The 25419-nt window shown below is 49.5% G+C and overlaps 1 protein-coding gene across 2 annotated transcripts; it reads right to left on the bottom strand.

Moving 5' to 3' along the window:
- Positions 1-1129: 1129 nt before the first annotated feature.
- SESN2 (sestrin 2) lies at positions 1130-19250 on the bottom strand. 2 transcript variants are annotated; one of them, XM_006739879.3, is made up of 10 exons: positions 18777-19249; positions 12246-12311; positions 10571-10768; positions 9657-9839; positions 9337-9549; positions 8631-8781; positions 7826-7944; positions 7275-7465; positions 3548-3692; positions 1130-2980 (listed from the first exon to the last, which is right to left on the bottom strand). In XM_006739879.3, the coding sequence occupies exons 1-10, from the start codon at positions 18867-18869 to the stop codon at positions 2894-2896; spliced, it is 1446 nt and encodes a 481-aa protein (XP_006739942.1). In that variant the 5' UTR covers positions 18870-19249; the 3' UTR covers positions 1130-2893. The 2 variants fall into 2 exon arrangements, with proteins under 2 accessions (XP_006739942.1, XP_030890981.1); XM_031035121.2 differs by lacking the exon at positions 9337-9549 and having other exon boundaries at positions 18777-19250.
- Positions 19251-25419: the final 6169 nt, after the last annotated feature.

Below are 25419 nucleotides of genomic sequence, written 5' to 3'. Positions count from 1 at the left end.
AGGGGGAGCAGCAGAGGGAGAGGGAGAAGCAGGCTCCTCACCGAGCAAGGAGCCCGATGTGGGACTCGATCCCAGGACCCTGGGATCATGACCTGAGCCGAAGGCAGCCGCCTAACGACTGAGCCACCCAGGCGTCCCTTGTCTCTGTTTTTATGGCAGAGGAAACTTGAGGGTCAGTGAAATTAATCAACCCTCCCCCCAACCCAGGGATAGTAAGTGGCTAAGTCAGGACCAGAATCCAAGTTTTCTATTCCAATCTGTTTTGTTCTCTCACACCTTCTCAAGTGACGTTAGAAGGAAGATCAAGTAGATAGAACGCCACAAAAATGAAAAGGGTAAAGGGAAAGGGAATGTGGAGTTAATCAGTGGAGGCTTCCTGGAGGAGACCCAGTTTTCATTTTATGACAGCAGTGTTTAGAAGAAGTGGGAAGCCAACAGAAGAGGTCTTGGTTCTTAGTCATAATGTGGTTTCCCTGATATGCTTACTAGAGTTCCCAGTGCCCAGAGAAGCTAAGAAGCTTGACCAAGATCACACAGCTACTAAATGGTGCTGGTACAATGTGGAGGTCACAGCTAACCCTTTTGAGCTGGTTCTGTCTTCTTGGTGCTGGAGAAGTGATGAGAAGCCCGGAAGCATAATGTGGATGGGCAGGGGACACAGGGGCTTCCCAGAGATTCTCAAAAGCCTCCCTCTGTGACAGGGGGAGCCCCATAGTGGGAAAAGCAACAGGGTGAAATGCTGAGGCCTCGGGGTCAGGGGGACCCTGGTTGGAATCCCGGCTCCACCTGTGTGGCCTCAGCAATGTCACTTTACCCCTGGGTCTAAATTCTCTTGTAAATTCAGAAAAATGGCCTCCAAATACCCAGCGCAAGGCTTAGTGAGAAAAATAACATGGCCACTATTCTTCCACAATGCCAGGCCAGCCACAGATGGGTGGCAGGGCCGGGCACCCAAGGGACAGAATAGACTTTAATGCCAACCACTCCCCATCCTGCGGTCACTGGACGCCAAGTGCCCAGCAGGGGAGGGGGCAGCAGGTCAGGTCCGTGATGCAACCACAGCTCGCTGCTGATGCTTAGAGATGAACCATGACCCTTGCAAATGGAAAAACAGCCCATTAACAAGAAGTACAAAACAAAACCTCAGTGAACTTTTATTTTTCATCATACAGAATTTGTAGCAAAGCCAAAGATTTCTGCACTTGGAACACTAAATCCCCCTCCCTACCCACCCCGGGGGGACATTTACAGGGTCATCATGTCCCTTCTAGAATCCAAACCCCAATGCTGGGGCCTCTTCCCTCCTGCCCAGCTTCATCGCAGGGAGGGCTCTGAGGCCCGCAGGGGTGCCCGTCGCTTCCCCATGCCTGCACGGGTGTGAAATGTGGCACGCTGACCAGGCTCCTCTCCTGCCCCTCTCCAGAGAACAGGGTCAGAAGCAGCAGCAGCATGACCCCTGCCTTTCTTCAGTCACCTCCAAACTGGTCAGAGGGGACACATACTGTCAGAAGAAGGGCAAGGGACATCATCATTCACAGCTTATTTGCTACAGAAAGTGCCTGGGATGGGTCCTTGGCTGCTTCTGCCTCCAAGCAATCCACCTAAAATCGAAGGGGGGGGGATGGAAACGGGGGTGGGGGGTGTCCTAGGAAGGCGGCAGAGGAGAGACGGCCTGCAAAGCTGGGCTATCCCTACAGGCCTTTGAGATTCTGCAAGATGTGCAGTTTGTTGCTGGCAGGTTGGCCTGAGAGGCCGGGAGTAGACTGAGGCATCACAGAAAGTCTCAGCCCCCAGTCCGCAACTATCTGTGTGGAGGTCGAAGAGGTTGGGCAAGTAGCCATGGTCACCTGGCCAGTTTGGGCACAACCCAAACAAGAACCCTGGGGTCTCCTGACTCTCCCCGAGCCCCTGTCTCTGAAGCCACCCAGAAAGGCTCACTTGATGGGAAAGGTGTGTGGCGGCGCCGTGGGAGATAGGAGAGTGGGGTGCTGGCCTCTGCAGGGCTGGAGCAGCTCCGGGGAGAACAGACTTCTCCCTGTCCTCCCCTCAGGCATTGACTGTGGCTATTGAGGTGAGGCCCTGAAGAACCTCCCCCATAAAGAACCAAAATACAGAGAACTGGTAATACTCCCTCCTCTTCAGAAGGCAAGGGGACCCACAGACACCCCAAACTCTCTAGGAATAATCTACTTCTTTGATGTGCTTGGTATCTCTTCTGAGGCCTCTCCCCACCAGGCAGGGGAGAAATGGGTAAGAGGGTGAAGGGGACGTCAAAGGAGCTAAACCAGGATTAGGGCAACCAGGGCAAAGGGGCCTTCGGGCTGCCTGACAGAACAGGCTTTCGGGGAGCAGAACACACAGACCAGCTGTGACACGGACTTTCACACTGATGGGGGAAGGTAGTGAGATCTGGGAGCGAGGGAGGAGGAGGAAAGGCAAAGCTGCTTGGAGTGTCAGTCCCTGGAGGTCCCTGCCCCTCTCCTTCGCGGCCAGCCAGGGACTTCCCAGTCCAGGAAGGCCCAGTCCTGGTGATGCCTGCGGCCCAGCCTGCTGGCACATGAATCTGAGCTCAGCTCATTTCCCATCCTGTGCCCTCTGCCTCTGGGGTCAGGGGCAGGAAGGAGGGCACGGTCCCTGGGGATCTGCTAGTCCTCTTCCAGCTCCCAGGGGCAGAACTGAGATCCCAGAGTCAGTGCAATGATCCTGTCCATTCCAGTGAGAGAAAAGGAGGGTACGGCTCAGGGGCTGCACGTCACACACAAGCCCACCTCCGGAGCGGGCTGGGAGGGCCTGGGACAGAAAGGGATCGGGGTCTGTCTCCAGACAGAGAAGTCCTTGCAGGGAGGAGGATGCCCCCAGGGGCAGCTGCTCCGGGCCTAGATCCTGCTCGCAGTCAGGTCATATAGCGGGTGATGGCGCGGAGGGCGTAGAGCAGGGCGGCCTGCATGCGGGCCTCCAGAAGCAGCAAGTTCACGTGGACCTGGGGCACAGATAAGGACCTGTTGGCGACTGATGTCACTCCTGGCCATCCCCATCCTTCCCAGACCGCCAGATTCCCGGACCACTCGCCTCATCCTTCTCTCCCATACAGACGCCCTGACCGTTCCTAAGGCCCTGAGCCCTTCGGTGCAATGGCAGCTCAGGAAATTTCAAACCCATTAGTTCCTGACTAATCTCTTTATCTCACAAAACTAAAAACAAGAGCTGACCCTGGGCACTCATGTTCTCATTTCACCCTCCCGGCAACCTTGAATGCAGGCAGTGTTTGCTCTCATTGTAAAGGTAACAAGCTCAGGGGGCAAAGTGACTTGCCCAAGGTCACCATGCTGAGTGATCGTGTTTGGATTTGAACCCAGGTCCTTCTGGCTGCCTGCTGAGGACCCTGTGAGGCACACTCCCATTTTACAGGTGAGTAAACGGAGTCGGAAATCACACAGTGGAGTAGGATTTGAACCCAGGATGGTACACCCAAGTGTCCCAAGCGGCAGAAGACTCAGTCTGGGATACCACACTGGGTCCTGACCCCCTCCTCCCCCAAGGGCTATACCTTCTCTGAGTGGCGGAAGTGCCTCCAGAAGAGGTTGTACATTCTTCGCGTGGTCTTCTCAGGATAGCAGGCCACCGTCTTGATATAGACCTTGAGGTTCCGTTCCAGGAGCTGGTTCACCTCCCCATAGTCATAGTCATCATATCTGGATGGGAAGGCCCCGACAGCATCACTCTCCAAGTGACTCCTCTCCCCTACCCCCACCCTACAGAAGGAGGAACAGAGTGTGGCAAGAAAAAGCAGAAAGTAGGAAGCAAGTAGGAGCTTGGTTCCTCTTAGAAAAATAGCTGATGTCATACATCGCAGGCCACTAGATTGGCCAGGGACCACTCCAAAGAATGCAGAGAATGAGCATGCTGTATTGAGTACCAGCCATGTGCTGTGTGGACAAGTACTCATGGATCCTCAGAAGTACTAGATATGCTGTCTACAGAACTATTACACATAATACACCGCTTTCATCAGCCCCATTATTTTATAGTTGAAAGGGAGATTCAGAGAAGTGAAATCACTTGTCCTGGGAATGGAATTCAAACCCAGCTCTGCCCAGCTCCAAGGTCATATTCATTATAGTAAAGGCCATGGAAAAGGAAGAGAGAAAGGGAAAAAGTGAGTACCACTCATTTCACGGATGGGCAAACTAAGGCCTGGAGAAGGCAATTAACTTGCTCAAAGTCAAAGAGCAAGTTGGTGACAGGTCTAGAAGCCACTTTGTCACTCTCCAGTCCAGTGAGCCAGTGAATCATCACAGATTGGTGTGGATGGGGAAGACTGGTTGAAAACCAGAGGACAGACTCAGTAGACAAAGGCACCGGAGCGAGGACCATGTTGGAGAACAGGGGGCCTGGATCTGGGAGCTGGGCAGAAGCAGCCTGGGCCACACTCTAGGATGCCTGTCCCTCCTCCAGCCCCCTGGGACTGGGAAACTATCAATGACCTGCAAGAGGATGCCCAATTAAGCACAACCGAATCCACTCAGTGAAATAGAATTTACAGCCAGTAATACAGAAACATGCATTTTCTACAGGGAACATGGACCTTTCTAAAAATTTGGGATTTTTTTTTTTTTTTTTGGATGCTTGGAGTAAACCATTGAATGAGAAAAGCCAGATCACATGTTCATTAAAATATGTGCACATTTGATTAAATGAGTAAAATAAGTGAAATGAGGAGGGAGAAAATCTTGTGTTTGTAAAATTGTCTTTTTTGGTTATTTGTGTGAGCAAAAAAGGAGAGAAATACTTGACAATAATAAGAGCAGACGGGATCACAGATATCTTTATTTTCTTCTTTCTGTTATTCCTGTTTCCTAAATTTACTATAAATCTAGCTGTTTCTCTTTAGAAACATCAAACATACTTTTTTTTTTAAGATTTTATTTATTTATTTGACAGAGAGAGACAGAGTGAGAGAGGGAACACAAGCAGGGGGAGTCGGGGAGGGAGAAGCAGGCTTCCCGCAGAGCAGGGAGCCCGATGCGGGGCTCAATCCCAAGACCCTGAGATCATGACCTGAGCAAAAGGCAGATATTTAACAACTGAGCCACCCAGGCACCCCCACACATACATTTTTAAAAATGTAATAACCATTATAACTCCAACTACACAAAAGCAACTACATTAGAAAGAAGAAAAGCAATGGAGAAAGAATGTGGATGTGGTTGTGAAGTAGCTGATTTGGAGAAAGGTTTTTTTGGTTCCTTAAATCTTTGACTTTCCCACAATGTTATCAGAGTGAGATTTATTCAAATAAAAAAAAAAAATTGGTCTGGGGGCACCTGGATGGCTCAGTCAGTTAAGTGTCCGACTCTTGATCTCAGCTCACCTCTTGATCTCAGGGTTGTGGGTTCAAGCCCTGCATTGGGCTCCACCCTGGGTATGGAGCCTACTTAAAAAAATAAATTAAAAAATATATAAATATAAATATATATATTTATATAAATATAAATAAATAGGGCTCCTGGGTGGCTCAGTTGGTTGGGCGACTGCCTTTGGCTCAGGTCATGATCCTGGAGTCCCGGGATCGAGTCCCACATCGGGCTCCCTGCTCGGTGGGGAGTCTCCTTCTCCCTCTGACCCTCCTCCCTCTCATGCTCTCTGTCTCTCATTCTCTCTCACACAAATAAATAAAATCTTAAAAAATAATAATAAAATAAATAAATAAATAAATAAATAAATGGGGGGGGGCGCCTTGGCAGCTCAGTCACTTAAGCCTCCAACTCTTGATTTTGGCTCAGGTCATGATCTCAGGGTTGTGGGATTGAACCCCAGATTGGGCTTACGTTGGGCATGGAGGCTGCTTAAGGTTCTCTCTCTGCCCTTCCCTGCCCTCTAAAAAATAAATTAAAAAAAAATAAAAATTAAAAAAATTTTTAAAAAATTGGTCTGTGTATATTCTTGACAAGTAATTTCACACCTGCGGCTCATCTACAAGGACTTAGTGTAAGGCTAGTCAGTGCACATGGTGTTTTTAATAGTGAAAAACTACGAACTATCTACACACCCAACTATTGGGAAGTGGTTGAATTAGATTACATCCATAACGGAACACCATGCAGTGGTTAAAAAGCATAAAAGAGGGGCGTCTGGGTGGTTCAGTTAGTTAAGCATCTGCCTTCGGCTCAGGTCATGATCCTGGGGTCCTGGGATCGAGTCCCACATTGGGCTCCCTGCTCAGCAGGGAACCTACTTCTTTCTTTGCCCCTGCCCTCCCCCTCCTTGTGCTCTCTGTCTTGTTTACTCCCTCTCTAAAATAAATAAATAAAATCTTAAATTTAAAAAAAGCATAAAAGATCTAGTCATACTGACAAGGAAGGCAGATCACAATAGATTATTAGGTGAAAAAAAGCAAGTTGTAGAATATATCAAGCATGCTTCCATTAATTTAAAAAATCTACTTAAAAAAATCAGGAAATACTTAGGTAACAAGACGAAAATGTAATTATCACACACTATCCAGAGATAACCATTATAAATTAACATTTTAGTGTGTAGCCTTCCACACATTTTCCATGCATGCACACATTTTTAGCAAAAAAAAGGGGGGAACAAAAGGAAGATCCCGGTTGGTAACCAGCTTTCTTTTTTCTCAACACATTTTGAACACTTTCTTATAGCAATATAAAGAGACCATTATTATAATTTGTAATAGCTGTATATTTTTTCACTGAGTGGATTTAACGTTATTTAAAGTCTCCCACCGATGGGCATTTATGTTGTCCTTATTTATTTAAGAGAAGAACTCCTACTTGGAATGGAAATACATACTCTCTTTTCCTCTCTCTCTTTCTCTCTGTAGGTATCTCCACAGTTATCTCTAGGGGGTAGGAGTAAAGAGTTTCATTTACAAGGGTTAAACAGCAGCACATCTATTATCTTTTATAATCAGCAACAAAATGAATTTGCTTTGAAAAATAGTATAGGGGCGCCTGGGTGGCTCAGTCGTTGGGCGTCTGCCTTCAGCTCAGGTCATGATCCCAGGGTCCTGGGATCGAGCCCCGCAGCGGGCTCCCTGCTCGGCGGGAAGCCTGCTTCTCCCTCTCCCACTCCCCCTGCTTGTGTTCCCTCTCTCGCTGTATCTCTCACTGTCAAATAAATAAAATCTTTAAAAAAAAAAAATAGTATAGGCAGGAAGAAGGGAAAAGAAAAAATGAAATAGAAGAGGAAACAGCTATGAGCTCAGACTGAGGACTGGTGCACATACGCACTGGAAGAGGGGCTGTACTCACCTGATACCGAAGACACAGTGGATGTAGTTCCAGATGGCCCTGCGGAGCACGGAGGTGTCTACTCCACTGTGCATGGCCATGGTGTTGTAGGTAAGGCTACAGGCTGCCTGGAACTTTTCATCCAGCAGCTGCCCACCCTCAGGGTAAAGCCGCTGGATCAGTGAATAGCCATGGTCTTCCCAGGTATAATCCTGAGAAACGTGGGAAGGCGTCAGAGAGTAGAATCTTCGGGGCCCACGTCTGGCCATAGGGACCCCATCCTCTGGCGTACAACTTTGCTCTCCATAGTGTGTCTTTCCAGCCCCACAAATCTAACCTGCTGCTTGGCTGGGGCCGAAGAAGCCAAGGAGAATGCACCTTGGTGATTTTCTCCCTGTGATCAGGATCCCCTGAGCTTAGGGCACAGATGGGTCCTGTTATGATCTAGGGTCTCCCATTTCCCTCGTGGAATCTTGAGGGAGAAGGTGCCCGACTCTCTAACCACTCAAACCATCCACCCCCTGCTTGTCTGTAAACCCAGAGCAATGCCAAGAATAGTCTGGAGAGCCTACCTGGGCACGGAAGGTGGGGGGCGCTTCAGCCCCTCGCCGGGTGAAGTCCTCATATCCAAAAGTGGGGTCCTCCACAAAGCATAGCATGTCTGGGTGTGGAGAGGTCTCCAGGATGTCAGCTAAGGATGTCAGAAAGAGGCCACCGTGAGGCCAAGGCACGGAGTATAGGGCATCTACTCCTGATTAATCAATAGGTGGCTGGGGGGAGATGAGGCAGGCCCATGGACTTGGGGGATAAGGCCCCCGGTAATATTAGCAACCCTAACAACAGTAGTCCTTTATGGAGCCACTTATTCTGTGCTAAGAGCTTTGCTTCCATTGTCCCATTTACCCCACAAACCAATCCTTCACATGGGAGGAGACGGATGCCCTGAGATAGGAAGTAATCAGGGGTCGCATTGCCAGAAGGGCTGACAGGTCACGATTCAAACCCAGGTCTGACCCTAAAGCCCATGCTCGGAACCTCTTAGAAGTGGTTGAGACGGGGCGCCTGGGTGGCTCAGTCGTTAAGCGTCTGCCTTTGGCTCAGGTCATGATCCCAGAGTCCTGGGGTCGAGCCCCGCATCGGGCTCCCTGCTCCACGGGAAGCCTGCTTCCCCCTCTCCCACTTCCCCTGCTTGTGTTCCCTCTCTCGCTGTGTCTCTCTCTGTCAAATAAATAAATAAAATTAAAAAAAAAAAGAAGTGGTTGAGACATGGCTGCCTCCAAAATACAAGAGGCGCCGTGCACGGAGATGCCTTCTCCCCAGTAGAGATGGTGTAGGAAGGGGGCAGTCCCTGGACCCTGGATGCCTATGGGCCTGTACCTGAGGGAGTCACCAGAAGGCTCTCTGACTTCTCCAGCTCAAAGCGGCTCTCCATCTCCTCCTGGGACGCTCCCTCATCCCGTAACAGGCTCTCCTGCAGCTGCCTCATGCGTTCCATCAAAGCTTCCACGTCCCGGGCAGCCTCAAAGCCCTGGAGGAGGGACCCAGCGGTGATGGTTTACTCCTCGGCCCCAGGAAACTCCACACATCCTTCCCACAAGCCAGGCCTTCCCGAGTGATTGCAAAGGCCTACTGCTCCTGAGGCAGTCTCTGTGCTGTGGGCAGCTCGCATGGTCTGTGTTTTCCAAAACGAAGTTTAAGAAGCTATGGGACAGGCATGTCTTCTCTGAGCATCAACCTCTCTCACAGGAAAGGGATTGTTAAAGTATCTATAATTTTATATTAAAACAAACAAGACCACCTTATAGAGTAAGAGGCAAACTTTGTAAAGTGCTAATACCCAGGAGACCTTAAGCCTATGACGCAACATGCTGAAGAGCCCACCACGCGGTTATTTCATTTAATCCTCACAACCACTATGAAGTAGGGGTTTTCAGCCTCATTTCACAGATGAGCAAACTGAATCTCAAAGTCAACTAACTTTTCTGAGGCCTCTCAGTGTGAGATAGGGAAGCCCTGGCTTCCATCCAAGGACCAGAGGCCATGCTTGCTTCCTCTCTCCACAAGACCCAGGCCCATGACTTACCCCAGAGTGGTTCATTGGGTCCCTGCTGGGGGGGCTACTCTGCTCACTGGGGGGTGAAGGTGCCTGGGGGGCAGGGCTGCCCTCCGAGTCCCCCTCAGGGAGGATGCCACAGCCAAACACGAAGGAGGCCAGTGAGTGGCAGTGGGTGAGCAGGACCAGGGCCTGGATGAGCTCGGCCAGAGACCAGCTGTGCTCGCCCGTCTTCAGCAAGGCCTAGAGAGGAAAGAAGGCCAGACTTGCTCAGTGCCTGGCCCTGGGCTGATTGCCTGACATGCCCCAGCCCAGCCCCTGTGCTCCCTGTGCCTCTCTGCCCTTGGCACCTGGATGTGCTCCTTGGTGATGAGCCACGGCCGGTGTGCCAGCAGCTTGTTGATCTCACTGAGCTTGCGGAGCTTCTCCGGGGCCCGATGGAGACCAAGCAGCCACTCTGGGTCACCGCCAGTCTGCAGAAACTCAGCCATGTGGGAACCCACCAGGTAGGAACACTGGTGGCGGGCGGCAGCCTGTGGAGGGGGTGGACAGAGCCTTGTTCAGGGCGGATGCCCCACGGACGGAGAAATCGCAGGCCTCACTGTTGCCAGGGAGGCAGGACACTTAGGTCCTAACCCAGCTCCGCTAGTTTGCTGTCCTCCTTAGGCAGGTCACCTGACTCTTTTGTGCCTCAGTTTCCTGATTCTGACTAAAAATGCCTCTCTGGGGCGCCTGGGTGGCTCAGCTGATTAAGCATCCAACTCTTGATATCAGTTCAGGTCTTGATCTATCTCAGGGTCGTGAGTTCAAGCCCCGCATTGGGCTCCATCCTGGGTGTGGAGCCTACTTAATTAAAAAAAAAAAAAGCTTCTCTTCAGAATCCAAAATTCTGTGGATGATCAGATAAAGTTAGGGCTTTCCTCTGCTCTGGGCGGCCTCTCCTCCTGGCCTATGAAATGAATTCAGGGTGCACCTGGGTGGCTCAGTCGTTAAGCGTCTGCCTTCGGCTCAGGTCATGGTCCCAGGGTCCTGGGATCGAGCCCCGCATCGGGCTTCCTGCTCTGTGGGAAGCCTGCTTCTCCCTCTCCCACTCCCCCTGCTTGTGTTCCCTCTTTCGCGGTCTCTCTCTCTCTGTCAAATAAATAAATAAAATCTTTAAAAAAAAAAAAAAGAAATGAATTCAGGAAGCACCCAACAAAGAGATCTAAAGACCAACTTCCCCCATGTGGCCAACCCTACAAGAGTTGGGCTCAGACAGGCTCACCATGATGGCAATGTAATGGCGCCAGGAGCTGGCCAGGGGCCCATCCGTGTGCAGCAGGAGGTAGTGCAGGCGCCAAAAGCAGCTAAGGTAGTCAGGGTGGAGGCCCATCACCACCGCCAGGTTGTCCACCCGGCCCGAGGACATCAGTGCCTCCAGCCGCAGGTGCTGCTCCAGGCTCTCTGCGCCCTCCTGAAGGACCTGCCAAGCAAAGGTGAGAGGGTGGGTTCCCGTCCTGCACGCCATGCCAAAGAGACCGACGTATTGATTGCGTTGGGACTGTAATAGCCAAGAAACTAAAAATGACCACCATGTCCAAAAAAGGGAAAATAGGGGAGGAAAAGAGAATTCATTACGTGATTTCCTCGCTCAAGATTACAGATCTGGCAAGTGACAGAACGTGGATTCAAAATCAGATTAGCACCAAAGCCTATTTATTTCCTTCATTATAAAAGAGGACCGCTTATTTACAAATGAAAAAATAAAATACAAGAACAATACTTGAGTTGAAAATTCCGGGCTAGATATAAATAATCAGCAGGTGGTTGTTTGCTTTCCATTTACAAAGGGTGGAGAAGGAACTGGGGGAGGGGGGGTAGGTTAGACATTTGTTAACAGCTCATTAACTACTTGGCTACACATTTAGGAGAGCAAACAGGACGACAAAACATTTGTTTTTGTTCACTGAAGGCCAAAGAAATAGGAGGAATCTATTATTTTAAAATCTTTCTGCGCATGGATTTTGAAGGTATCCCCACCTCCACCAAACCCACGCTCGAATGTCAGCTCCGCGATGGCAAGGATTTGTGTCTGTCTTGTTCTCTGCTGTATCCCAGCACCTACAACAGTGCCTGACATAGATTAATCATTCAGTCGATGTCTGTTAAATAAATGAATGAATGATCTGACTCAGTGGATGAATGATATCTCTTGTATTAAGTGCCAAAAATAAAGAATATGACAACAACCCCCTCCCCCAAATGTCGTAAACTATGACCTTGGTTCATACGACAGAAAGTCCAAGAAACAGTGATAAACGGTTAAGCAACAGTGATTACCTCTGTGGGAGGTGAGCTTACAGGAGACTCGAGCTGAGACATTAAGAATTTTCTTATAATGAATATTACTTTTGAAGTTGAAAAAAAATGTCATATATGTATAGTCAAGGAAGAGCAGTTAATACAGGTAGTTCTCTCTTCTTTTTTTTTTTAAAGATTTATTTATTTATTTGAGAGAGCGAGAATGAGAGAGAGAGAGAGAGAGCGCACATGAGTGGGGGAGGGTCAGAGGGAGAAGCAGACTCCCCGCCGAGCAGGGAGCCCGATGCGGGACTCCATCCAGGGACTCCGGGATCATGACCTGAGCCAAAGGCAGTCGCTTAACCAACTGAGCCACCCGGGCGCCCAAGATAGTTCTCTCTTCTTAAAGAAGAACAGGCCTTGTTCTGGGAACCAAAAATTTGTTCATTACTTGGCTGTGTCATCACTTTATCTCTTTGAGCCTGTTTCTTCCCAGCAACGTGGGGTTGATATGCATGCTTCACAGAGCTGTTTGTGGGTTAAATGAGTCAGGAACCTGAAGCTGCTATTTCAAGAGACAGGAAAAGACCCCCATCCACACAATGTCCCATGTCCTTTCTTCCCAGGGACCAAGAATTCCTAACCCCTTCCAAGCTTACCTCCTCGACCGGGATGAAGGCACTGGGCCCTCGAGGGCCTCGCCGAACCCGGCTTTCCCTCTGCTCCTAGAAGGAAACACATCATGGTTATTGGAGGTAAAAGGGAGGACTAGGAGTATAGTTATCTCTCCAGCTTTCTCCTTCTACCCAATGGGCCGCACTGAGCTTTTAAAACCACCCTTTTGGGGCGTCTGGGTGGCTCAGTCGTTAAGTGTCTGCCTTCGGCTCAGGTCATGATCCCAGAGTCCTGGGATCGAGCCCCACATTGGGCTCCCTGCTCTGCGGGAAGCCTGCTTCTCCCTCTCCCACTCCGCCTGCTTGTGTTCCCTCTCTCGCTGTGTCTCTCTCTGTCAAATAAATAAATAAAATCTTAAAAAAAAAAAAAAATTTTTTTTAAAACCACCCTTTTGGTACACCCCGCATGGAGGAGTCAGGTGGGAGATATACACCTGTTGGCAGGTGGAGAAAGGGTAAGCAAGAAAGAGGGCTCACCCCACAGGCTGAGTTCTTCAGGAACTGGGCAGGGACCCAGGAACCCCAGGGGCATGGGGAAGGGAAATACACAGCCACCATGGTGCACACCTCTCTAGGAGGCCACCATTTTAGCAGCCCTGGAGATCCCATACAAGAAACCCCCTCATTTGCATCCTGCAGCCAGGTTAGCAAGTACCTTAGATTTCTATGATACGGCCTCAACTGCTCTCCACTTGTCACTTCTTCATCTCTCCCACCACCACCACCTCACAGACTATAACCATCTCTTGTCTGGACCGCCACCCACAGCCTCACCAATGGTCTCCCTCCCTCCCCTACTCTGTCCTCTCCTACCGATCCTCTCCTAGATTAACAAAACAAATGAATAAGGAAACCATCCTCCCTGAACTACACCTCTAGAACTAGAAGCACATGCAGTGAGTCCATGACCCTGGTGGCTTCTAGGAGGGCAAATTTCTGCAGCCAAATGAAATTTTCTCAAGTGCAAATCTGATCAACTGGCTTAAAACCCCGCCTCTAGCTCCCATAGCCTTCCAGGCAAATCAGTGGTCCAGCCCTACTGTTCTCCCACTGGTCACTCCTTTTACAAAACTAACTCATCGTCTTCCAGGGTCTGGGAACCTTCTTCTGACCCTCAGCTGTGACCCTACAATTCCTGGTGCTTTTGCTTCTGAAAACATTGTGTTGTAATTGTCCTGTGCCAGATCACATTTTGTGGAGAGCAGGGCCAGGTCACTCACACCAACCTGTGAATCAAGAAAGCAGAGAAAGCAGAGCAGAGTGGAGGGAAGGCTGACAGAAGCCACTATTCTGATGCCATGTTTTGGAGGAGCCTCTTCGGAAACCATCAGTCATGTACTCACTAAATCTGCTCCTAGTCTGAGAGGTGGGGTTCAGAGAGGATGTTTTATTTATTCATTTGTTTTGGTACCTGGGAGGGGGCTCTCAGTACTGGCCTTGGAAACAGCTTACCCAAACCAGAGTCATGCCCTCACTGGACAGAGACAGCATCCCCCTAACTCTCCCCTCCTCATTGGAAACCAGACTGAGTATCAATCCCTAGGGTTCCAGGGACTAAAGATTGTAATTGAACCTTCCTTCTCAGATGGCCAAAGACCCCTGAGGGAGGCAGAACTCTGGGACTCTCAAAGACCACACAAAAAAGAACATATGGGATCTGGACGTCCCAGGTCCGAGTACCAATTCTGCTACTAACTTGCTGTGTGACTTTGAGAAAGTGACCTAGACTCTCTGGGCCTTAATCTTGGACAAAGAAGGTAGCTGGGCTAATTGCTTAGGCCCCTTTCAGCCCACACTTCTGGAAGTTACCAGGCCAGGCCGGTCCAAGTCCAGCACAGAAATCCCAGCAATCTCTAAGTACTCTTTCAGCTTCCCTCCTCCCTCACCAAAGAAAAAAAGCCTAACAGCTCTGTCTAGTAGGAGATAAGGACTGCTGACTCCACAATCTGGGCCTCTCCCTCAGGGGACCTGAGGACAGATAGAAAACCATAGCCTGGGGAGGGGGGAGAGGGTTGGGGGAGGGGGGCCTGGAGGGCCCCCCCAGGGTGCTGGGGAGGTACAGGGAACAGCCTTGGGAACCCCTTCTTACTCTAAAATTTGCCCCAAGACCTGTCAAGGCAAGGAACTGATACCTGTGGGTCTTTAGGTGGTAAATCTGGACCCACCATTTTCAGTCGTGAAGATGATGGTGATGGTGACAGCCACGATAATTATAGAGTACATTTAAAAGATACGAGCTCTTGGCCCAGAATACCTGGGCTCATGTGACAACTCCACCACCTATTATCTGCTAGTTACGGGAGCCTCAGTTTCCCTATCAAATAATGGGGATAATAGTACCCACTCTCACTGGGCAGTCATGAGGATTTAATGAGATAATGCCCTACAGCCTTTACCTCAGTACCTCTATCACCAGAAGCACTTAATAAAAGTCAGCAGTCAGCGATCATTAACTCGGTGTAATTTCAAACAAGGGCTTTTCAGCTGGAGCAGTACAAAGCCCCTTTGAAAAGCTTTTAAAAAGATGCCAATGCCAAGGTCCCACCTCCAGCAATTCTAGTTTAATTGGGTGGGGCCCAGCATAATTTACAGCCAAGGTGGAGGGCCACTGTTTCACACCCTTTATTGATCATTTTCTCAAGTATAAGGCACTGTGCTAAGTGCTTTCCAGGTGGAAACTGAATTAATTTGCTCATTCAACAAATATTTTTGATGACTACAACGCAGGCAGCTAGAGAACAGGAGTGAAAAGACAGCCTCAGCCTTCACAGAATTTATGATCTAAAGGAGAATGACAGATGATGAATAGGGTTTCAAAGCACAGATTGTATAAAGTAAATGAAATAGAGTGACGAGAGTGTATGATGGGGTGGGGGTGCACCATATATTAGTCTGAGGAGACAAGGAAAGCTACTGGGGAGGTAACCTTTGTGTTGATATCTAAATATCAAACATCTAGAAGAGTTGATGAGAAGGCAGCAGGGCCCGTAAAGATCTAGGGGACCAGCATTCCAGCCAAAGGGAACAGAAAACACAAAATCCCGAAGGCAAGACCACGTAGATTCCAATCCAGAGCTCCAATACCCTGAAAGCATCTCTGACCCTGACACCCAGAACTATAGGAGAAGCAGACAGGGCAGGGTCCCGCTGCCAAGGGATGATACCTCCAAATCAGCCCTCCCCTATTTCCTGGGGTAGGAAGTCATAATAACAATGGTAGGTAGCACCACTGATTACCATCAGCTAGGCATTTCGCTGCACTTATAGGTAGGATCTACTACTACTCCTAGGACTCCCATTTTACAGATGATGATTGAGTTTCAGCGAGGTCAAGTCAGGCTTTGCACCTGGGGTTCACCTGGGGTTCACCAGGAGCTCCTCCTCCTTGCCCCCGTTCCCTGAGATTCACTGCTCCCAGACACGGCACCTGCATACTGTGTTTTTCCTTACTTGGAGGGCACACACTGGATCTAGAGCTAGAGCTGTTCCCCCAGTAACACTGAAGTCAGAGGGCCCTCTCAGTGGCCACTGAGCGGGGAGGGCTTCAGGCAAGTTGTAAAAAGAGGATAATCACCCCTCAAGCTCAGTGCCTGGAGCCTAATTTAAACACTTGCTAAATGTTATTTTTTATATTAGCTCAGGCATTTGCACACAGGTTCCATCTACTCTTCATCAGTTTGGGGCTGGGGGTAGGGGTCTCTATGTTGCATCCAAGGAAGGATTAAGATTCCAAAGTTTAAGCACCAGCCGACAAGTGGCCAGCCTGAGATGTGAGCTCAGTTCCGTTTGGCTTCCAAGGGTTCTGTCCACCACCCACATCAGCCTCTCGGAGTAGCCCCAGTCTTTATTCTGGGTATCCTATCCAGAGCCTGCAACCCCCCAGGACTCAGCTACACACACCTACGAAGTCACTCTGCCAGCCGGGAAGGGGCAGAGACTCCCCATACCCCACTCCACGGGCAGCTGTCTGCAGAACTTACATACCTGCCTGAGTTTACACAGGAGAGGGAGATGCGTGGCCCAAGCAGCCTCTTATCTCCAGCCTTGGAGGGAGGGGGGGTATGAGTGGTGCCATGGGCTGGGCACGGGGCTAAGTGCTTTACACATATGATCTGGCTGCTTTCTCACAACTACCCTGAGGGAAATAGGGCTTATTGTTCCTTCTTCAGAGACCACTCACTGAGGCTCTTTCTGAGTCCCGCTCCAGACTGCAGAGCTCAGATCTGGCTTCGAAGCACGCACAGGTCACAAGGGTCAGTTAAGCCAACAAGGGGCAAAGAGTTAGGAGCACTTCTTAGGTGCTAAGAACAGTGCTGGGGATGTGACCTACAGAATGTTTCTAGTCTAGCAAAGGAGACACGCAACATGCAGATCACATGACTGTTACACTATCATTGGGATTAAAGCCCCAGCCACTGAGAAGAGGGACTGAAAGAGGGTATGCACAAGGGACTTTTCAGGTGGGGGAGGGAAAGCTTCCCTGAGGAAGTTATGTTTGAGGAAGTGATGCTAGAGCCCAAGAGGGCTCTAAATACATACTACCAGTCCTAGAGTGAAGTCCTAGAGTCTGTAGGCCTTGACCCCTCTAGGTTAAGGGCATGTGGTGAAGTGATGGGAGTTGAGGGGCTTGTACATTTGGGTGTCCCCTTGGGCATCAGGCTCTGTAAGTTCAGCGCCCTACTGTCTTCTAAGGATTCTGCTTAAAGCAGACATCTTCCCAAGGTCCTCTTTTTCTTGAGAGAGAAGAGTATGTGGAAAGGGTTCAGATATCACCATCTTTCCCTTGCTGCTGACAAGTGGCTTCCACCTAGAGGCCACTCCCTTAGAGTCTGCCCAGACCACCTGGGGCACTACTTCTCCCCAAGCCACTTCCCAGAGAGGGATGGGCCAACTCTCACCTCAGGCAAGAGGGACAGGTTCAGGCACCCCATTGTGACACACTCTGGGGAAAGGGAAATGACCACATTCTAATGATACCCAGCATCTCTGACTCAGTTACTATGTTCCAGGCGCTGTGCTTTAGCCTTCGCTTGTATTCTGTCATTTCTCCCAGCAATCCTGAGAGATACTATCAAATCTCCATGGGAAGAAATTGCAGACGGGAGAAATGATCACTTGGCCAAGGTCACACAGCGAGTGAATGGGAGGGCTGGTATATGTGTTCTCAATAATAATACGACTCCCCCTAACCCCCACCAGAAAGAAATGGACTCTAAGTGACCTGGTTAAAGCCACTCAGCAGAGAAATGACAGGAGTGGGTTTCATTCTGCCACCTGGGGTTCTTAAACCATGATGGGGGGAGGGTAAACAAGCTCACAGAAAACCCAGGACACAAACCATCCACCGCTGGAGGTAGGACCCCTAGAAACCAAGGGGCTCAGAGAAGGGCAGCGATTTTCCCAGGGTCACACAGTTTAGGACTAGCACTTGTCGCACTCCCAGGCCCAGCAAGACACTTGCACCATGCTCCAGGCCTGGAAACTAAAACAAACAAAACTCTGTAGTGCCAAGCACACTAGGGATTCCTAGAGATGCCCAGGCCAAAGAATGAGCTACTTGGTCGGGCCAGTAAGGAAGTCTCTCCACAGCCCCTCCTAGGCCTCAATTTCCTCATTCTGGGAAATGGGGCTATAGTGTAGCTCCTATTTTGCTAGTTTAGTACTAAGGACTCAGAAAAGGCAAAACCCGGAGACCAGCATCTAGTAGGTGCTTGAGAAATGATAAGATGTTCATTTTGTCGGTGGTGGTTGTGGTGGTGGTGGTGATGGGAGTGGGGAGGAGGCAGGAGGTGTGTCAGACTAGGCCCAGCCCATTCCTAGCTTTACTGCAGAGTCCCTGCGAAACAAACTTCTGCGACCTCAGACCACTTAGTAGGGCGCATCCTAATCCGCGCTTGCCTTCGGGAGCCCCGTCCAGGGTTTCTCCTCTTTTCACCCAGCTTCGGCCGCCGCGTACCCTGCAGCCAGCCAAGGCGCCGGAACGCCCGCGCTCCCCCGCTCCAAATCGGGGGTGCAGGTGTGGGCGGGGGACGAGGTCGACCTTCACTGGCAAGTCCCGGGTGCCTCAATCCCCGCACTGGGAGATTGGAATGGGGACGTATCCTAGAAAGAGTCCTCCGCCCGCGAGCCCCAGCCTAGAGGAAGGGAATCTGCGGAAGGGGGCGGGGAGGAGGAGTGGTCGGGCCGCAGCGGCCGGGATTTGCCTGGACTTGAAGATTCTCCGGTCAAGAGCCCAAACCCAAGATAATCTCGAGAAGGCCCCCCTCTCATTGGCCAGGAGTCCGAGGGAGCCAGAGAAGGTTCCACAGCCCCGGGGGGAGGGGGAGGGGGCGGAGAGGGCCGAGACAGCCAGTTGATGCAACCCCATTCCTAGGTTACGCGCTCCACTCCCCCCTCCCCGAGCCCCGGGCGTTGTGGAGGGGTGGGGGGTGCGCACAGACTCAGCTCGGGATAGCCCGAAGCTCGGCCGCAGCTCGGGGCTCAAGGGAAGAGCGGCGTCGCTCGGCCGCTGCTTACCTCTCCGGCCCCGGGGCCGCCGCCGCCACCGCCCGGGGCGAACGGCAGGTAGCCCTTCAGCTCTGCGCGGCACTCGGAGTCTGCAACGATCATGGTGTGTGCCAGGATCCGGCCACTGCTCGCCGGCGACCCGTGCACCCCAGGGGGTTTGGGACGGACGCACACAGGAAGCCGGGATTGGGGGCCGCTGGGGAGGTTCTACAGCCCCGGGGTGTCTCTCGGGGTTCCAGAACGCTCCGAAAGCCCAGAACCCGCGAACAGCCGCTCCTCCGCTGGACTCTCCCCTCGGCCGGCTTCTGGAACGGTGAATGGCCTCAGGAGCCTGGGATTGGCCGCGGCCCAGGGGTTTTCACGGCCCGGAGTGCCTCGGAAGTCCGCAGTGGCCACGGCTGCTCGCCAACCCAGCCCTCTTCAGCATCCCCGCCGCGGAACTGCCAGCGCTCGCCGGGCTCTGACACCAGCAGCGCCACTCAGCCTGCTGCGGTCCCCGGGGGAGGGCGGGGACACAAAAGCCCCGCGCCGCAGCCAATCAGGTGCCTGTTTCCCGGGGAGGCGGGGGCGACACCGCCCCCTGGAGCCGACTGCTCGGCCAATCGGCACCGGGAAGCGCCCTGGAACTCTGGGAGCTGTAGTCAGCCCCGGATGAATGCTGCAAACTTTTGCAAAAGGGTTTAGTCAGATTGTTGGCAGTATCAGCCTAGAGTGACAGCCAAGAGAGTCATTAGGGCTGCGTGATGAAACGGGACTTCACCGGGCTGGGCCGGAGAGCCGGGTGTGAAATCCCTCCCAAGTACGTTCTTCAGCTTTTCAGTTCCTGCAGGGACTGGTTAGGGTTAGGAGAGCTCGTGCTAATTACAGAGCTGAACCCCAGATATTTGAAGATTAGAGGGCACAGCCCTGTCCCCCTGGCCTCCGGGAGAGCTCCACCTTAAAATGTACCAGGCATGGGGAATCCATCTTAAATGTGGAGTCCCTGGAAAAGCCATTCATCGAAAGGTCCTTGGCAACGCCAAGGAACAATCCCTATGCTGCAGTTTCCTCTCTTTTGCTTCCTTGGGGCCTCCTCCAGTCCTATCTTCCAGCCCTGCCACTCCCTTTCTAGAAACTTTGAGACAAGGTGTTCTCCTGGGTCTTTTCTCACATCTCTCTCTCTGGCCACTCCTTCTCTGACTCCCTGGAACGTGGGTGTTCCCCAGTTTCTGTTTTTATCCCTCCTCTCTCCAGACACTCTGGCCCTCCCTGATCTCATCCATTTCCTGGGCTTCAGTGTTCCATTTGGGAGTAAGTTGCTTCCACCAGCACCTCAGCACCTCAAAGTGAATTCACCTCCTGTTCCCTTCCCACAGTCTCTTCCGTCAGTTTTTCTTTAGACCTTCACGTTTTGTTTCCATCTAAAAGTCACTGTTTCCTCTGGATAGAGAATCCTGGGTGGGCTAGATGACCTCCAAATTTCCCTCTGAGACTTTCTGAGACTTACCATTCCAAGGATGACCCTCTGATTTGGTCTCCTGCCTCCAGCTCTTGGAAGAGGGAAATGAATTTCACCCTCTGCTGGGCAACAAAGGCACTTGGGCTGGGGCTCTATTATCACACCTATCCCACTCTACTTTGTATTGTAATTTTCTGTGTACATGTCTTATCTGACCCTCTTGATTATAAGCTCCTTGAGGGCAGGGTCCATGTCTTGACATCTTTGTCTCTGCCCTAGGCCACCAAGGGTGTCCTGCCAATCATATGCCCTTGGTGACTGAATCTTTCTTTGAATTGAATCCCCCTCTAAATTAGCATATGTCAGATTCAGATTTCATTGTTTTGAAGATTTTATTTATTTATTTTGAGAGAGAGAGCACGAGCGGGGCGGGGAGGGGGGCAGAGGCAGAGGGAGAGAGAGAGAGAATCTCAAGCAGACTCTTTGCTGAGTGTGGAGCCTGATGTGGGGTTTGGCCCCACAACCCTGAGATCATGACCTGAGCTGAAATCGAGAGTCAGACACCCAACCAACTGAGCCACCCAGGCGCCCCCAGATTTCATTTTTAAAATCTACTTTGTAATATCAATGTTTAAAGATTTATTTATTGATTTGAGAGAGAGGAGTAGCAGAGGGAGTGGGAGAGAGAATCTCCAGCAGATTCCTCGCTGAGTGCGAAGCCTGACACAGGGCTTGATCTCAGAACCCTGGGATCATGACCTGAGCCGAAATCAAGCATCAGACACTCAACTGACTGAGCCACCCAGGCACCCCTGTAATGTCAATATTTAGATCAGAAAGTTTTACTGGTATTTCATCAGCTACAAAATAAAGGTCAAACCTGTAGATTGACATTTATATCTGCCAAGATCTACCTCAGTCTACCTTTCCAGTCTTATCACCTGCCACATCCATGTTTCTTGTTTGGCCTTCAAACCTTTCTTCCAGTAGCTCTCTCTGCAAATCTCTGCCCACAGAAATCCTACCCAGCATTCAATGCTTTCATGCATGTTTGTGGCCTGAATGAAGCCTTCAAAATGCCACTTCCTACAGAAAGGGTTGCTTTTTCAGCTCAGCTGAAAATAATCTCTTCCACTCCTCCAGTCCTCAACACATTGTTTCTACCTCTTTATACCACTGATCTCCAAATTTGATGCAGCCTTGTTATCATCTCTGTGTGTCTTACCCCTTCCTTCTAACTCAAAATGGAAGATATTACCGATCACTTTTGCAAAGTGAGGAAATTTGAGCTCAAAAAAGGTAAAGCTTCATGTCAAGGTCATACCATATCTTCTTTTGGCTGCACCAGGCTGCGCCAGAGCTCCTTTGAGACAGTGTCTAATTGTCTTTGTATCCTCCATTAGCATGTAGTGGGTCCTCAGCAAATATTTTTGAATGAATAAATATGAGTGACTCTCCTCTGTAGAATAATCCCTTAGAATCTTCAAGGGAGCCACTAAATCATTCTCATGACTTCACTTACAAACTTAGTGATTTTGTTAAAAGGAAAAGCAAAGGATACTGATATTCTCAATTTGATGAGCTTTTGTGCCCCAGTCTCCAAGGAAGGAAAGCTCAGGGAGGCACAGATACTACCATTTACTGGGCTCCAACAGTAGTCCAGGATATATGTATTATCTCATGTAACTCTGACCACAATCTGGTGAGGTATGCGTTATGCTCCCATTTGACTGATCTGAGGAAATTGAGGCTCAAGAGGTTTGTTGGCCAAGATAGCTTAGTAATGCATTGAGTAAGGATTTCAAACCCAGGCAGAAATGACTCCAAAGCAAAAACTACACACACCATAGATGAGAGAAGGACCTGAACTGTAAGGAGCAGGCTGGCACAAGGAAGTAATGCATAAAGCAGAATTACAATATATTAATTGGGAGTGACAAATATAATTGTCAAGTGGCCTGTAATTGGTGGGCCAGCATATCCCTCCTTATAGGACAGCCTCCATGAAAAGCCAAGTTACCGTCTGAAAGTGGCTAGGGCAGTTGAAATCTGAGCAAAAGAAACCAGTGAAAAGATGAATCACTGAACCAGCTCCACTTAGAGCAAACCTGCTGGTCAGGGCTCCTGCTTCTTCCCTCTCTCTTTAATTCAGTAAACATTTATTGACCAGCTAGTGTGTACCAAGCTCTGCCCTGGGCTCTGGAAATCCAGCAGTGAAGCTGCTTGCCCAGCAAGGCATGGCCTGGTGAAACAGGCTGGGCTTATTCCTCCCCTCCCCCACACCTTGTATTTTTGGTTCAGTAAAGATCTCCACCTCCTGTTGCCATACTCGCTCGACTCTTGCATCAGCTATGTTGAGGCCACTGATTGGCCAAAGCTTTTTTTATTCTTCAATCACATTCCAGCCCCGAAGATACATCTAGATTGGATTTGAAATGTTTTTGAGGTTTCTTCAGCTTCAGACCCTCTCACAGATTTTAACCCTAATGGGATTCTCATCTGTTCTGTGTTCATTCTTCCTGAATTAATTTTCTGATCCCAAATTCTGGAATCACTTTGCTATAATAACCTTGTACCCTGACCATACCTGGGGCTGTGATTTATACCCCAGCTGTAATTTTCTGAGCTCTTTTTATTGTTTTCACTGCCCGCCCCCCCCCCATCTCAGAATATAATTCCTGCCTTGGGGGAGCTTTCAGGAAAGATACCTAACTCCAACTGGTTTGATAAATCAGACCCACCCTCCATGGCTCATTCACACATTTGTACATTTAATTACTCATTACGCAGGCATTGTGCTAGGTGCTAGGAAGATCCTTCTGGCTGACAGGTCCCTGCTGTCAAGCCTTACAACCAAAATTTAAATTGTCCCTTGGAGTTGTGCATTAAGGGGTAGGACGGCCACAGACTCTAGGAAACATAGCCAACTGTCTCCTAAGACCACTGCCCAGGAGTCAGGCACCTAGGGTGCTAGATTTTAGCTATGCAACCTAAAGTGATTTTTTTTCTTTAGCTTTTAGAATTTGTTTCCTCATCTGTAAAACAAAGGAACTGAAATGAGCTCCAACCCTTCAGAGCCACTGTAGAGAGGACTCGTGCTGGGCAATGCGTGTAATTCAGTTTCGACAATTGTATACTGCGGACAGAAACGATCAGGTTTCAAAAGCCTCACCCCTCTTAATAAAATACAAAAACTGACCAGCTGGGTGCTTTGGTATAATTCACTAAGAATTTCAGTTTGGTTTTGTTGGCTGAGTGAGCCCTGGGCGCCCCCTGCAGGCAACACTCTGCTACAGTTCAGAACGGACTGGGCAAACGGATGGCTTGAAGGCCACCCCAAAACCATTTTGAGTTTATAGGATTGTCAGGTCCCATGTCACCGCCTAAAGGTCCTGAAAAGAGTCCAGGCAACAGCTAAATAAATTCGTGTGGTTGCTGAGGATTCCTTTGATGCCAGCAGGGACCAGACTCCCAAAAGACCTCCCAGCCTGAATGTACTTCCCGTTGTTCTGGCTTACTCTTTCATCTTACAGGCAGGAAGCTTGAGGGCCCCCAGAAAGTTGGTCACAGGGCAGAGACTAGAACCTTTGTCCAAGCCCCCACTGCAGGGTCACTTGCACCATTATAGGCTGCCCTGGGAGCCTCACATTTCCAGAAAAAAAACAAAACAAAACAAAATTGATTTTGCTCTTCTGTTCTCTCCCTCTTTCCCTCTCTCCTCCACTCCTAGAAACCCTACACTTCCCATTTTCAGACATCGCCCTGAGGTCTGTCCTTGGAGTAATGTCTCTGGCCCTTGTCACCATCCTGTCCCATCTCTTCCTACTGAAAGACTTCTCTACCCACTCCCCCCAGAAAATAAGTTGGACTTGGAATCAGGATATCGGAATTGAAGTTTCAGTTCTAACCCTTTCTAGCTGTGTGAACCTAGGCAAGTCACTTCCCTTCTCTCAAACTGTTTCCTGCTGTGTAAAATGGGGCAATCAAGTTTACTTCCACAGGGGCTGTTGTGAGGATGAGAGCTAATGCATACAAATTCCTTAACAAGGCTTGATGCAGATTAAGTGCTCAATGAACTGTAATTACTAGTATTTATATGTTACTGTTCTTACTTTAAAATATCTGACTCAATGACTGACAGATAGTGGGTGCTCAAGAAAGGTGATTTAACCATTAATATTTTAAAACTTTGGAGCACAGAGCCTGGTATTTAGCAGGAAATGGATTAACGGTGGTTAGTATCATTGCTTTTTTGACCCAAAGGCACCATGTACTGTTACAGTCCTGTCTCTTCCTAGAGAAAGCTACAGCACTTCTTTTCGCTCGGCAACAGGCTCCTCTTACGTAAACCGCGGCAGCCAATGAGCAGGAAGATGGGCGGGGTTACATGGCAGCCAATAGCAGCCCGCAGCGGCGCGCAGGCTAGTCGCAGGCAGGTTTCTTGGCTCGTTAAGGAAACTAAGCCCCGAGGCTGTTTGCGGGGCGGGGAGTATCTTCAAATCTTCTGATTCTGCCTATCAACCGAGCTGTGATTGGTGCAGACCGTGCCTGCCTGCCCCTCCCTCCGTCCGGCCCCCGCTTCGTGGAAGGGGGCCGGGACTACTCCGTCTATTTACACTTCTTTCTTTTTTTTCCTCTTTCCTTTTCTTCTTTTTAATGAGGGTTTGGTTTTAGTTTACGTGTTTCCCCTCCAAATTATAAGTGACATATGTTATTGCAGAAAATTTAGAAAATACAGAAAAGTATAAAGGTAAAAAAGAAATAACACGAAATGATATCTTTCCCTTTTTGATTTTTAAATGTTTTTTAGGCTTTCTGCCTTAAGCTGGTATTACTCCTGTTGGTTGTTCTATCGTGGTAAAAGCATAAAACTGGAAGCGATCAAAATACCCATCAAAGGGGATTGGTTAAGGTAAGATACTTTCGCCCACACAATGGTACATCTTGAAAAGAAACAGAAGGAAGTAGCTATGTGAAATGAAAAGGTGTGCAGGATTTAATGTTAAAACAAAAAACAAGCTGCACAATGATATATATAGAATATATATAGAATAATTTCATGGACTGTCTGTAAAGATATACAGTTGGCAACAAACTTAGTATCCAGTTACCTCTGGGGTGGAGGGCCAATAGAGAAATTATACGATTCTTCATACACTTTAAAAAATTTTTTATTTTTTTAAGTTTTTAAAATTTATTTATTGAGAGAGATAA

Source organism: Leptonychotes weddellii, chromosome 4 (assembly GCF_054177405.1).
Source record: "Leptonychotes weddellii isolate Sample4059 chromosome 4, ASM5417740v2, whole genome shotgun sequence".
Classification (NCBI taxonomy): Eukaryota; Metazoa; Chordata; class Mammalia; order Carnivora; family Phocidae; genus Leptonychotes; species Leptonychotes weddellii.
Note: the sequence above shows the minus strand (reverse complement) of the source record. Positions and strands in the feature narration are given on the sequence as shown.